Genomic DNA, 13,797 nt, shown 5'->3' with positions numbered 1-13,797 from the left:
GACTCAGCTGTGACTATATGAGTCAGTAGTGACTGGGTGTGTCCCAGGGCAGGAGAGGCTGCAGTTGTTTGCAGCTCGTTGGGGAGGGCACTGACTCCCTCCCAGTGCACAAGGTGAGGAAGGTGCCAAGGAGCTGTGAACCAGGGGTGGCACCAACAGGTATTTCCCAGTTCAGTGGAAGAACAATGGTATCTACCTGGTGGAAGAAGACCAAAATGGATGTGGGAACCCAGACAGAGCTCCCACGGAAGGAGGCGATGGTGCAGGTTGCGGGCTGCAGGGAATGCTACAGCGTCTCTGTGGTGACAGGGGGCTGTGTGCGCTGTGAGCAGGTAGATGATCTGCTTGGCCGAGCGGCACAGCTGCAAAGCCAGGTTGAAAGGCTTCAAGCCGAAGTAGAAAGGCTTAGGAGCATTCGGGAGGCTGAAATGGAGATAGACTGGTGGAGCCAGGCTCTGCCCTCCCTGCAACAAAAATGGGAGCACCTGCCAGAGAGCTCCCAGGATCGAGGGACCCCTGTACTCTGCCCCTCTCAGGTGGAAAACAATAAACTAGAGGGGAGGAGTGAGTGGAGGCAAGTCTATGGCCGTGGCAAAAGGCGACTGCCCTCCTTGCCTACCTTGCCTCCACAGGTGCCTCTGAGCAATAGATATGAAGCCCTAGTGGAATACAGCTGGTCCAATGGGGATGTGGTGGAGAGGCAACCTATATCAGAGGTCCCACCACAGTCAGAAAAACTTGACAGGTGTATAGCTACCTTCTCCACAAGGAAGAAGAGAAGAGTTTTAGTGGTTGGAGACTCCTTCCTAAAGGGATCTGAGGGCCCAATATGCAGAGCTGACCCCCATCACAGGGAGGTCTGCAGCCTGCCTGGAGCCCGAATCAGGGATATCACCAGGCAACTCCTCAACCTGGTGAAGGCCACAGACTACTACCCCCTGCTGATCTTCCAGACAGGTGGGGAAGAAGCTGCATCCCGTAGTCTGAGGGGGATGAAGAAAGACTACAAGGGCCTAGGTTGGTTGGTGAAAGAGTCTGGGGCACAAGTTGTTTTCTCCTCCCTCCTTCCATTTTCAGGTGATGACACGGGATGGAATAGTAGGATTCTCTCTATTAATGCCTGGCTACGAGACTGGTGCTACAGGCAGGGCTTTGGGTTCTTTGATAATGGCTGGTTTTATAAGACACCAGGCGTGACAGTGATACATGGGAAAGGTTTATGTCGTAGGGGCAAAAGGGTTCTGGGACAGGAATTAGCAGGGCTCATTCGGAGAGCTTTAAACTAGATTCGAAGGGGGATGGGGTAGTAGCTGGGCTTGCAGCACTGGGGCAACGCTAGTTGTTGAGGTAGACCAGGAGGCCTCCCATCCCCCTGGGGTGAAATCGGTGTGCCCAGCTCGCTCCCTGAAATGCCTGTACACCAATGCACGCAGCATGGGGAATAAACAGGAGGAGTTGGAAATCCGTGTTTGGTCGGGGGGCTATGATCTAGTGGCAATTACAGAGACTTGGTGGGACACCTCGCATGACTGGAATGTGGTCATGGATGGCTATGTCGTGTTCAGGAAAGACAGGCCACTAAGGAGAGGTGGTGGAGTTGCTCTTTATGTGAGTGAGCAGCTAGAATGTATTGAGTTCTGTCCAGAGGCAGATCAGGAGTGAGTTGAGAGTTTGTGGGTGCGAATTAAGGGACAGGCTGGCAGGGGTGATACTGTTGTGGGTGTCTATTACAGGCCACCTGATCAGGATGAGGAGGGTGATGAGGCCTTCTACAGGCAGCTGAGAGCAGTCTCTCAATTACAGGGCCTGGTTGTTGTGGGGGATTTCAACTACCCTGATATTTGCTGGAAGGCCTACTCAGCCAGCCATCCTCAGTCCAGGAGGTTCCTCCAGTGCGTTGATGATAACTTTCTGATGCAAATGGTGGATGAGCCAACTAGGAGAGGAGCGCTGCTGGATCTGATCCTCACTAACAAGGAGGGTCTGGTTGAAGCGGTGAAGGTTGAGGGCAGCCTTGGTTGTAGTGACCATGAGATGGTAGAGTTCAGGATCTCATGTGGCAGGAACAGAATAGCTAGCAGAATCACAACCCTGAACTTCAGGAGGGCCAACTTTGGCCTTTTCAAGCAATTGCTAGGGGAAATCCCATGGGACAGGGTACTAGAAGGTAAGGGGGGGCCCAAGATAGTTGGTTAGCATTCAAGGACTGCTTCTTCCGAGCTCAAGATCAGAGCATCCCAACAGGTAGGAAGTCAAGGAAGGGTACCAGGAGACCTGCATGGTTGAACAGGGAACTGCTGGGCAAACTCAAGTGGAAGAAGAGGGTGTACAGATCATGGAAGGAGGGGCTGGCCACTTGGGAGGAATATAAGCCTGTTGTCAGAGGATGTAGGGAGGCAACTAGGAAAGCTAAGGCCTCCTTGGAATTAAACCTTGCAAGAGAGGTCAAGGACAACAGAAAGGGCTTCTTCAAATACATTGCAGGTAAAGCCAACACTAGAGGCAATGTAGGCCCACTGATGAATGAGGTGGGGGTCCTGGAGACAGAGGATAAAAAGAAGGCGGAGTTACTGAATGCCTTCTTTGCCTCTGTCTATACTGTTGGAGGCTGTCCTGAGGAGCCCTGGACCCCTGAGGCCTCAGAAGAAGTCAGGATAGAGGAGGAATCTGTCTTGGTTGATGAGGGCTGGGTCAGGGACCAATTAAGCAACCTGGATGTCCATAAATCCATGGGCCCTGATGGGATGCACCCGCGGGTGCTGAGGGAGCTGGCGGAAGTCATTGCTAGGCCACTCTCCATCATCTTTGCTAAGTCATGGGCAACGGAAGAGGTGCCTGAGGACTGGAGGAAAGCGAATGTCACTCCAGTCTTCAAAAAGGGCAAGAAGGAGGACCCGGGTAACTATAGACCGGTCAGCCTCACCTCCATCCCTGGAAAGGTGATGGAGCAACTTGTTCTTGGTGCTGTCTCTAGGCACATCAAGGATAGGGGGATCATTAGGGGCACTCAGCATGGCTTCACCAAGGGGAAGTCTTGCTCAACCAACTTGATAGCCTTTTATGAGGATGTTACCCGGTGGATAGATGATGGTAAAGCTGTGGATGTGGTCTATCTCGATTTCAGTAAAGCGTTTGACACGGTCTCCCACAGCATCCTCGCAGCTAAACTGGGGAAGTGTGGTCTGGATGATCGGGTAGTGAGGTGGATTGTGAACTGGCTGAAGGAAAGAAGCCAGAGAGTAGTGGTCAGTGGGACAGAATCCAGTTGGAGGTCTGTGTCTAGCAGAGTCCCGCAAGGGTTGATACTGGGACCAGTTCTATTCAATATATTCATTAATGACTTGGATGAGGGATTAGAGTGCGCTGTCAGCAAGTTCGCTGATGACACAAAACTGGGAGGAGTGGCTGACACAACGGAAGGCTGCGCAGCCATTCAGAGGGACCTGGACAGGCTGGAGAGTTGGGCGGGGAGAAATTTAATGAAATATAACAAGGGCAAGTGTAGAGTCCTGCATCTGGGCAAGAACAACCCCATGTACCAGTACAAGTTGGGGGCAGACCTGTTGGAGAGCAGCGCAGGGGAAAGGGACCTGGGGGTCCTAGTGGACAACAGGATGACCATGAGCCAGCAGTGTGCCCTTGTGGCCAAGAAGGCCAATGGCATCCTGGGGTGTATTAGAAGGGGTGTGGTCAGCAGGTCGAGAGAGGTTCTCCTCCCCCTCTACTCTGCCCTGGTGAGGCCGCATCTGGAGTATTGTGTCCAGTTCTGGGCCCCTCAGTTCAAGAAGGACAGGGAACTGCTAGAGAGAGTCCAGCGCAGAGCCACGAAGATGATTAAGGGAGTGGAACATCTCCCTTATGAGGAGAGGCTGAGGGAGCTGGGTCTCTTTAGCTTGGAGAAGAGGAGACTGAGGGGTGACCTCATTAATGTTTATAAATATGTAAAGGGCAAGTGTCATGACGATGGAGCCAGGCTCTTCTCAGTGACATCCCTTGACAGGACAAGAGGCAATGGGTGCAAGCTGGAACACAGGAGGTTCCACTTAAATTTGAGGAAAAACTTCTTTACAGTGAGGGTGACTGAACACAGGAACAGGCTGCCCAGAGAGGTTGTGGAGTCTCCTTCTCTGGAGACATTCAAAACCCCCCTGGACACGTTCCTGTGTGATATGGTCTAGGCAATCCTGCTCCGGCAGGGGGATTGGACTAGATGATCTTTCGAGGTCCCTTCCAATCCCTAACATTCTGTGATTCTGTGATTCTGTGTAATTTTGAAAGTTGATTTTAACAGCAATGATCCTCCAAATAATATCGAATGTACATTTTAACTGTATATTTACTACTACAAAGGATAAATGAGAAAGGAAAGGAAGAGATGGGAACACAGATCTGCATTTTCAGGGGTGGGAAAGCTAATAACAGAACTGCTAGTACCAAAGTAAGCTATGCTGACAAAGCTAGAGAATGAAATCCTTGACGCCTGCGACAGAAACAACTTGATACTGTAAGCTTCCCAATGCTACTGTCAGCACATCTCTGCTGGGCCAGTGTGAAAAATCTAAAAGCAGCTGGATGAGTTTTGCCACTTCATTCAAATCAAACTGTTTCAGAGAGACTTTCTGACTTGGACAAAAGTGTCATTAAGATTATCCCAAGCAAAGGAAAATTTTTAAAAGTAGTACTCTGATTTGTTTTGACTTTGCCATTTCAAGAAACGTCAGTGACTGCTTTAGCTGAATCAAAAAATATTGGTGTCAAGTGTGCAACAAAAATATCACCCCAAACATTACTGAATAATATTATAAATAAAATTCTCCAAAGAAAACCTTTAGTTAAAAAGCAGGTTCAAGTTTCTAAGCGGCAGAATATATGTCTTGTACAAAGTTTAAAAAGCCCAAACACTTAAAAGCAAGAAAACAAATACTTCAGGACATCATTACTCTCAAGCAGCCAGCATAATAAATGCATTATTCTTATCAAGGGTAAAGAATTCTCATAGCAATACATTAGCTCAAGAACAAAAGTCCTGCATTTAACCACGATTCATCAGAAAGCCAGCCCACAGAAAAACGCAAATCCATCTAGATACACAAAGATGAAGCCTGAGAGAGAAAGTTCAGTAGGTAAGTTAGGTTTTTCTCCCCTTTAAATATTGTCTTTTTTTTTTTTTTACCTTAACTCTAACCTACAATCTTTGTATCAAGTTTTCTTTTGTGCAACCCTGCATGCCTTCTTCCATGCAGTTAGTTCAGAAGTTTCCCACAAGGAAGTACATATTCTTTCAGATACACACCTACATCAACTGGAAACAAGTTAACCTTTACCTTTTTTTTTTTTCTTTTTAATCACACATACTACTTTGACAATAAATCCTACAATGTAAAACTCTTGCTGGTTTGCACAGGAAATAAACACTATCAATAAGAAGAAAACATACTGTTATCTTGTTTCATTAACTCCACGAGCCATGCTTACAGGAATTCACTGCAATCCACACCACAAAATACAGTATACCAATTGATTTTTAAAAATACAAGATTTGCTTTTCACTGGGATTGCAGAGGGATTTGTGAATGCTCTTTGCTGTTGAAAATCAGGCCAATTATCTGACCATGGAGAGTGAAGAGACCTATTTAGAAATTTTATCCAAGAAAAAAAAAATTCTACCAAACTTAATTAAGAATTTAGTTGAGTCACTGTGAGAACCAAATGGATGGAAATTATTTCCAATGGAAGCAGTATTAAGCTACAATCACTGAAGAACACACCAATGAATAGATGCAATGATCCAGCAAACTATAGTTTTAAGCTTTTCTCACAGTAGGAAAACACACAAAAACAGAGCAAAAGTTTCAAATTTTCACAGAAAATAATTTTAGAGTCTGGTAAACAAATTCTAGTTATTAAAGTTACTTATGTGCAATGTTTAATTTTCAGGACAAAGGGAGACGCATGTCCCAAAAAGCCATGTGACTCCCCAGTGACATTCAGCAAGGCATGTTAATTACGTGGTATTTGGATTTTTCCATTTATTTACCCTTCTCAGCAGGTAAGACTGGAGCAGACTCGGGGGAAAAAGAAAAAAGTCTCTAAAAGAGATTTTTTTGAACAAAAGTCCCCAGGGTCGTTCAGCATTTGCAGAGGCCAGCACTGCACCCCTTCCCAAGCAACCCTACCCGTCAGCTTCAGCAGGGCTGAGAGGTCCGGCCCCAGACGAACGGGCCCGGCGTACTCACCCCGTTAACCTTTAGACACAAAATCCTCACCTCAGACCCAACATGCCTATTTTTTTACCCCCCCGGAGATCAGTTTATCCTCCGTTGCGCTCACGCCCTTGCCGCGGCTGCCCCCAGGCTGGGGCCCGCGGCAGCCCCCCGCCCCGCTCAGCCCCGCCGCCCCCCTCCGCGCCCCGGGCCGGGTCTCGCTCACCAGGTGCAGGGCCATGGGCAGCGTCAGCAGGAACAGCCACAGATAGAGATGGCAGCTGTTGGTGAAGGCGCCCTGCTCCGGGTCGTGGTACCAGCCCCCGGTCAGCGCCGCCCACACGCCCTGCCCCACCAGCCGCGCCGCCGGCGACACCATGGCCGCCCCCCGCCACCACCACCGCCGCTGCCCCTCAGCCGCCCGCCGCCGCCATGCCGAGCGCCCGCGGATTCTCCCATGGTGCCCCGCGACGCCGAGCATCCCGCCCGCCCCACCCCGAGCGCCGCCGCCGGGAGGCCGCCGCTACGGGCCGCGCCCCCGCCCCGGCCACAGCGCCCGGCTTGTCCCCGCCGCGGAGCGGTGCGGAGGGCACTGGCCCACTGCTGGGCCCGGAGGCTGAGCCAGGCCCAGCTGCCGGCAGCAGCGCAGGGAGGCCGCAGGGCGGAGAGGGGCCGGGCCGGGCCGCGGCGGCGGGTAGTTCTGGCGCGGAGGCGTCCGTCACCGCGGCGTCCTGCCTGGGGTGGCCGCCAGGTTGCTCCACAGGTGCAAAAAATGCGCGGCAAAGGGGCAGCACCGGCGTCAGCCGGCTGGGCTGCGCTCCTCATCAGTCACACCCCCGCCGCCTTCTTTTCCTTGCCGGTTATGAATTCTGCCTGATACATCACGAGTTTCGGAGCTTTGAGCTCTGCCCATCTTTAGTGTTGATCTTTTCGTGTTGTTTTGAGCTGTATTTTGGGCAGGCAGGTGGGGAAGGTCTGTAGACAACGTTCGGTTTCTTTCAAGAGTGAGTTTAGGGTAAAACCTAGTCTGCCTTGCCTTAAAGAACTTCACAGCAGCTGACGTCAAATTAGCAGAGTGAAGAGGTACGTGAGGGGTGAGGGAAGCACAGGTGTGCGAAGCAGGGAGGGTGGAGCTCAAATAGAGGATGGAGACAAGGGGAAGCTTGAGCAGGGGCAAAGGCAGCAAAGGATGGGGCATAAAGATACGGGGCATATCCCTATGGAATACCCTTGAAAGAAGGGGCGTAAGGCTGGGCCGTGAGCACCAGAGCTGATCGCACACAGCACTCCCTCCCTCTCACCCTCTGCCATCAGAAAACAGCTGTGAACTTCAATTGTACGTCTCTCATCAACGCTTCCTAGGGACTCTTCCACATGTACAGACACTTACTGCGATCAGTTTTGTGAAGGATGCATGTATGAAATGGAGGCAGCTAAGCAGCTCGCACATCTCCTGACCAAATTTACCCCACTTTCATTGCTCCTGACTCTGGCTACAGTTTCATGGACTAAACACACCATTCTGGTGTGCTTTGTATGGATTTTTTAGACAAAGGTAAGAGACCAAAGATGCTATTAAACAACCGTATTTGTGAGCTAATGCACCACATCTCCACTCGCTTCCTGATGGTGCAGGCGATGTGGCCACGCTGGATGCTCGTGTTGGCTTGACGGGAGGGATGACACAGCAGTATGAACACATGGCTGGGAGCAGGGGAGGAATGGCACCGTTGCCTTCAGCAGGGCTGGCACCCTCTGGTGTCTGTGGACCCACAGCCACGGGGCTGGAGCGCTTGCTCGCCATGTCCTTGGTAAGCACTGAAGCCTCTTGGTCTATATGAAGGAGGCACGGGCCCTGCAGTGCCTCGTGTGCTGCTCCTGTGTACCCCCTCTTACCTAGACGTCACCCTTCTTGAGTGGAAAATTTTTATTTTACCCTTTGCAGATTCTTTTCAAAGATGACAAAGTTTCTTAACACAAATGTAATGATCGAATAAAGTGCAATAGCCAGCTATGAATAACACTTTCGATGTGTGATAATTAAAAATGTTAATTTTTCAGAAACTACTGAAGTTGTTTTCCATATGCATACTGGCAAATAAGAACACTGACACATGCACAGTTCCAAAAAAGAGAGGTGGATAAGCAAAGCTGGAAATTAAAAGCTTCTTCAAAACCTCTTCCCTTCTGTTTTTTGAGACCTCTGACTCATGTAGGTTGTTACTTGGAGGCCCCAGGCAGTGAAGGCTTCCTTGGGATTTATATAACATTGGGTCTTACTAGGGTGACTTGTCTGCCCATCACTCAAATCTTTCAACTCTTCCTCATCTTTGGATAATATCGACACTAAACATTTTTTGGTATGATGGTACTCACAGGAATGAAGGGTTCCTCTAATTTGGATCTCAGGATACACATCCTGGACGCCACGCAGATGCACAGTACTACGCCTACAGTTGCAGGAGCGCCAAAGATGAAGAATGCGACTGCTTTTCTCTCGAGAGATGCCAACGATGAACTGATTTGAAAGCTTTGCCTTCTGCACGTGGTGCTCCTCTCAGCCGTAACTCCGCTAGGTGGTGCCGCCAGGAAAGCTGCGGGCACATCACGCGCTCTCAGCAACCTCATTTCCATTACTAGAACTCCTAGGAACAGCAATTATTTCCCAAGATCCTAGAGTCGTAGGTGCTGCAGAAACGCTGAACCGTGAATAAACCGAGTGTAGCAATTGCCAGTGGATAATGGTACTTCAGAGAGAAAATTTTGGAATAATAGCTCTAAATAAATATTTAAACTTTTCACTGTACTGCAACCAATACCTTGTCTGACCCAAAACATTCCACACTTAATTAGTTCCTGCAGATTCTTTTAGATAACAGATAAAGTTCAAGGTGGAATTTGTGTGGCAGAACGCTTGTATTACAACATACTTTATGGCTTTTATAATAAGGCAAATATGCAGATAAGGAAAAGGCTTGCAATTATCTCTCTGAATAGCTGCAAGGCATTCTCTGATATTAAAAGAAATGGGAAAAGACATGATAGACATGCTGGTTCTGCATTCTTTCTTTTTGGTTGACATGGTTCAGTAAGTCACTTTCTGCATAATTTTATTTTTGCCTTGTGTGTACAACTATATACAGTTTAAACTGTGGGATAAAGAAGAATTTATGATTTTGTGATACTGTAATTTTATTTATTTACTGTCTATTTTGGAACATTAGTCCTGTGATATCCAGTTGCAAATTTTGTGTTTGTGTAGGGATGTACAGTGCTCTGGCTGTGGGTTTTTGTGCAGGAAGTTGAGAGGCGTTCACCACACCAGGTTATTGTACCTGGCAGTGCAGTTTGACACCTTCCCCAAGCCTTTTCTATCCACCTCAGGGCTTCTGCTGGCACCAGCCGCGTCCAGAAACACAGGTGCCACAGCACAAAGTGATCAACTCGGAGGATGAAAACACATCTCCTTCCACTTCGAACCATGCTTCCCACAGTGCGGACACGATGAGAGCACGCCCTCAGCCCACACACTTCCCTCTAACTTCCAACGAAACGGCTACTGTAGTTTAGAAAGTGATACGATTTTTCCATGTAAAACCAGGAAAATCTTTATCCAGAAATAGCATGTGCTATTTTCTGTTTCCAGGTAACCTCCTAATGAAAGTATTGTGTGCGTGATCGCAGCACACAAAGCCAGGACCCTCTCAGCCCATGCGCGGACGGGGCAGCGAGAGCCGATGAGCAGCGAAGGCGGGTGGAAGAGGAAGCACGAACGGAGGAAACTCGGTTTCTTCAGAAGCTGCTTGGGTTTTATTCTGGTGAAGTCCCAAGACCGCACAACGCAGGAGAGGGGAAGCTGCCGGCGGAGGCACGAACCCTCGGCCTACTCCGGCCGCCCCCGGGAACACAGCAGGCCGGGGCGGGCACCTGAGGGCGGCCTGCACCAAGACGCCGCTGCCACCTCACCGAGCACCGCGGGCTGCCCCCACGACCCTTCCGCGCGAGGCCAGGCCGCGTCGCTTCTGCCGGCTGCAGGGCAGGCCCGGCGGTGCCCTCACACCGCGCCCTCCCCCTGCCGGGCAGGACCCCTACAAGCGCCTCGGCCGCGCGCCCGCCAGCGCCCCGCCCCTCGCGGCGGACGGAGCCTGCCGGTCTGCGCGCGTGGGAGGGCGGGCGCGGGCGCCTACCTGCCTACACGCCCGCCCGTCGGCCCGCCCCCCGCTGGCCCTCGGCCCCACGTGACGGCCGGCGGCCAATCCCCGGGGGCAGGGCGCGGAGGCGGGAGGGAGGTCGCGCGGCACCGCCACTCCCCTCACCGTCTACCCCGCGCGCGCTTGCGCCCTACCTGCCGAAGCCCCGCGGCGGCAGCGGCGACCGGGCCGGGTGGGCCCCGCCCCTTCCCCAGGCCCCGCCCTTTCCCCCTGCCCGGCGCCCCCGCCCCTCCCCCTCCCGCGGATCCCGCTCAGCGGCGGCGGCGGCAGGTGAGGATGCGGCTGGGCGGGCGCCCCCGCGTTGGCGGCGCTGGCGGCCGCCGGGGCTGAGGTCGCTGACATGGCTCTGCCGGGCGCCGGGGCGGCGGCCGCCGGTGGCGGGGGTCCGTGCCCGCTGTGGACGGCGCTGTACGACTATGAGGCGAGCGGTGAGGACGAGCTGAGCCTGCGGCGCGGGGACGTGGTGGAGGTGCTGTCGCAGGACGCGGCCGTGTCCGGCGACGACGGCTGGTGGGCGGGGAAGATCCGCCACCGTCTCGGCATCTTCCCCGCCAACTACGTGACCCGCCAGCCCCGCGGTGGGGCGGTGGCGGGGGGCGGTGGCGGCGGCGGGCGGGGGGACCCCGCGGGGAGCCTGACGGAGATCGACTTCCAGCACCTGGAGCTGCAGGAGATCATCGGCGTGGGGGGCTTCGGAAAGGTGTATCGGGCCACCTGGCGGGGCCGCGAGGTGGCCGTGAAGGCGGCGCGGCAGGACCCCGACGAGGACATCACGGCCACGGCGGAGAGCGTGCGGCAGGAGGCCAAGCTCTTCTCCATGCTGAGGCACCCCAACATCATCGCCCTGCACGGGGTCTGCCTGCGGGAGCCCAACCTCTGCCTCGTCATGGAGTTCGCCCGCGGCGGCTCCCTCAACAGGGCCCTGGCCGCCGCCGGCGCCCCCGGGGCCGGGGCCGCCCGCGGGGGCCGCCGCATCCCCCCGCACATCCTGGTGAACTGGGCGGTGCAGATCGCCCGCGGCATGCTCTACCTGCACGACGAGGCTATCGTCCCCATCCTCCACCGCGACCTCAAGTCGAGCAACAGTGAGTCCCGACCAGGGGGGGGCTGGGGGTGAGGAGGGGCCTTCGGGCCACCGCGGGCGGCGGGGGCGACAGCGAGGGGGTCCCCGTCCCGCTGCCGCGGGCTGCGGCGCGGCGCCTGCCCCTGTCTCAGGCTCCCCGGCGAGGGGCCGTTTGGGCCCGGCGGGGGCCCGGCGTGGCGGCGCCAGCCGTTGCCGTGGCCGCGGCGCGGAGGGCGGACCGTCGACGGGCGGCTCGCTCAGGAAACGGGCGGCCAGGCCCGGAGGGGCACGGTCCGGGAGTCCTGTTTCACCGGTAGATGGGTGTTGCGGCTTGGGCACCCTCTGCCAGGAGCTTGGGCTGGCGGCAGGGTAGTTGCCGTGGCTGTGAGGTGGTTACGGACTCGTTGTGGAAAGGTAAGGGAGAAGAGGGTTTACCTGCAACGCATGCAGGGCAAAGTCCCGGCCTCTCGGACGGGAGCTCGCTTCAAAGCGATGCGGGATAAAATCCTGTGCACAACCATAATTGCAAATCCACAAGACTTTTATTACTCTTATGCGTTGTGTCGTCCTGGCTTCTAAAAGTTACAGTAAAACAAGCGCTTTGTAAAGGAAAGGTTTAATAAGGGTATCGCCTCCGTTTCACTGCCGAACAATCATATGTGTTTCTGTTTTTCATTGCATACGTTTAGCATTGCTAAAATTCAGCCACTTGGCGAACATTGAGACAGAAAAGACAGTAGTTTAAAAACAGTAGAAACTCTTGTACAGTTGCCAGATTTGCTTTCAGCCGTTGGCATGGACAAAAGCACCTGAAAGAGTGAGGGAGTTGCTCAGTTCATGCTTAATGGATCCTTGCTCCCTCTGTTGATAAACGAGCATCTACGATATTGGCAGTTGGCGCATTGGAAGGCTGCCTTACTAGAATAGAGGTGTTTATGACTTGCCGTTATAGTTGTGTTCTGAATCGGTGACCTGAAAGTGGAAATCTATGTGCTGCCATAAATGTGTGAAGCCGTCTCAACTCTCTTTTTGTTCTGAATGTGCCAAATGTGCAGCAATTTTTTTCCCAGTTTGGAGTCCTTAAGTAGCCCAGTAGGAATAAAAAAGGTTCATTCAAGTTTGAAGCACTTTGTTTAAAAGGCCTTTGCAGCGTGTCTTGAAGGTCATCATGCATGGGTTGTTAAGACAAGGCTCAGTCATGGGACTGTTTCCGAGAATACTTTCACTACTTGTTTGATAAAGAAAGGACCTAACTCAGCTACCTTTGTGGTTCTATTTGTAGTGCAAGATGATGAACTCTTGGAACGTACCTTTAGGGTCATGGCCAACACCTTAATATCCAGCAAGCTGGCTGTAGGCAGCTTGTGCCCTCCTAGTTTGCTGCTGTGTTCAGTGAGCTGCTGTACCTTGAGTATTTAGTGGCTTTCCTTAGGCAAAGTGGGTTGCTGCATGCTAGCCTCCTAAGGTGATGATGGCTAAGTCTGTATCTGAAATGGATTTATAACCATGTGGTTTCACGTAGCACCTAGAGCTGAGTTGGTTACTGCTGTGGACTGATCACCATTATCATCTCTGTGTATGTGGATAGTGGCAGAGCATTGTAAAAATATGCTTTTGATTATAACCTCAGCATATGTGCCTATTCACTGCTTTCATTAGTAACTCCTGTTGCACATGTGCGTAACTTTAGTTACTTAGTTATCTCACCCATATTTCTGAACCTTAGTGAAGTTTGAAACAGCATTGAGTATGCTAAATAGAATGATGTCTTTTGACCATCCAACTCGATGATAACGTTGAAAGACAGTGGTGCACTAGTTGTACAATATACTATAGTAGTTAAGTTCAGCAATGTGAATTTGAAATGACTGCTAATCATGACAGTATCCCCTGTTCTGTAAACTCATCTGTTCATTGAAGATTTCACATCTTTCTTTTACTATAGTCTTTTCCAGCCTTACACAGCAGAAGTGGAAAGCTGCAAGGGTTGACTGATCGACTTCCTTGGTGTGGATAGTAACAGTTCAGGAGTGGCTGCAGCTGCAGGCAGGGATCTGGCAGCACCCATTCCTCAACTGCTCATCACTGCTTTCCATGGACTGCTAATGGTGGTGGTCGTGGTTCAGTGCTCTCCATTGAGCAGCTCTAGGTAGTATGCGAATGTATGAGTTTTATGCTAGTTTAGTTACTTTCATTAAGAAGGATTTTTTCTTCCTTGGACAACAAATTAGAAAAATGACTGCCCATAACATGGCGCAGTGAGGAATGCTCCCCAAACTATTTCCCTAGCAAATAGGCAGGAACTAATTTTTCCAGCCAG

General features: G+C 52.0%; 2 protein-coding genes across 2 annotated transcripts in view; one reads left to right on the top strand and one right to left on the bottom strand.

The window, feature by feature from the left end:
* PCNX2 (pecanex 2) overlaps positions 1 to 6,582 on the bottom strand; it is a 175,552-nt gene extending 168,970 nt beyond the window's left edge. The window contains exon 1 of the mRNA XM_068424968.1: positions 6,430 to 6,582. Coding sequence (XP_068281069.1) covers positions 6,430 to 6,582 — 153 coding nt within the window. The remainder of the gene's footprint in view (positions 1 to 6,429) is intronic.
* Positions 6,583 to 10,754: 4,172 nt separating this feature from the next.
* The window catches only part of MAP3K21 (mitogen-activated protein kinase kinase kinase 21), a 42,817-nt gene continuing 39,774 nt past the window's right edge, over positions 10,755 to 13,797 (top strand). The window contains exon 1 of the mRNA XM_068408326.1: positions 10,755 to 11,499. Within this exon, the coding sequence (XP_068264427.1) occupies positions 10,755 to 11,499 (745 nt within the window). The remainder of the gene's footprint in view (positions 11,500 to 13,797) is intronic.

Source organism: Nyctibius grandis, chromosome 1 (assembly GCF_013368605.1).
Source record: "Nyctibius grandis isolate bNycGra1 chromosome 1, bNycGra1.pri, whole genome shotgun sequence".
Lineage (NCBI taxonomy): Eukaryota > Metazoa > Chordata > Aves > Nyctibiiformes > Nyctibiidae > Nyctibius > Nyctibius grandis.
This window is presented reverse-complemented; position numbering and strand designations above follow the sequence as displayed.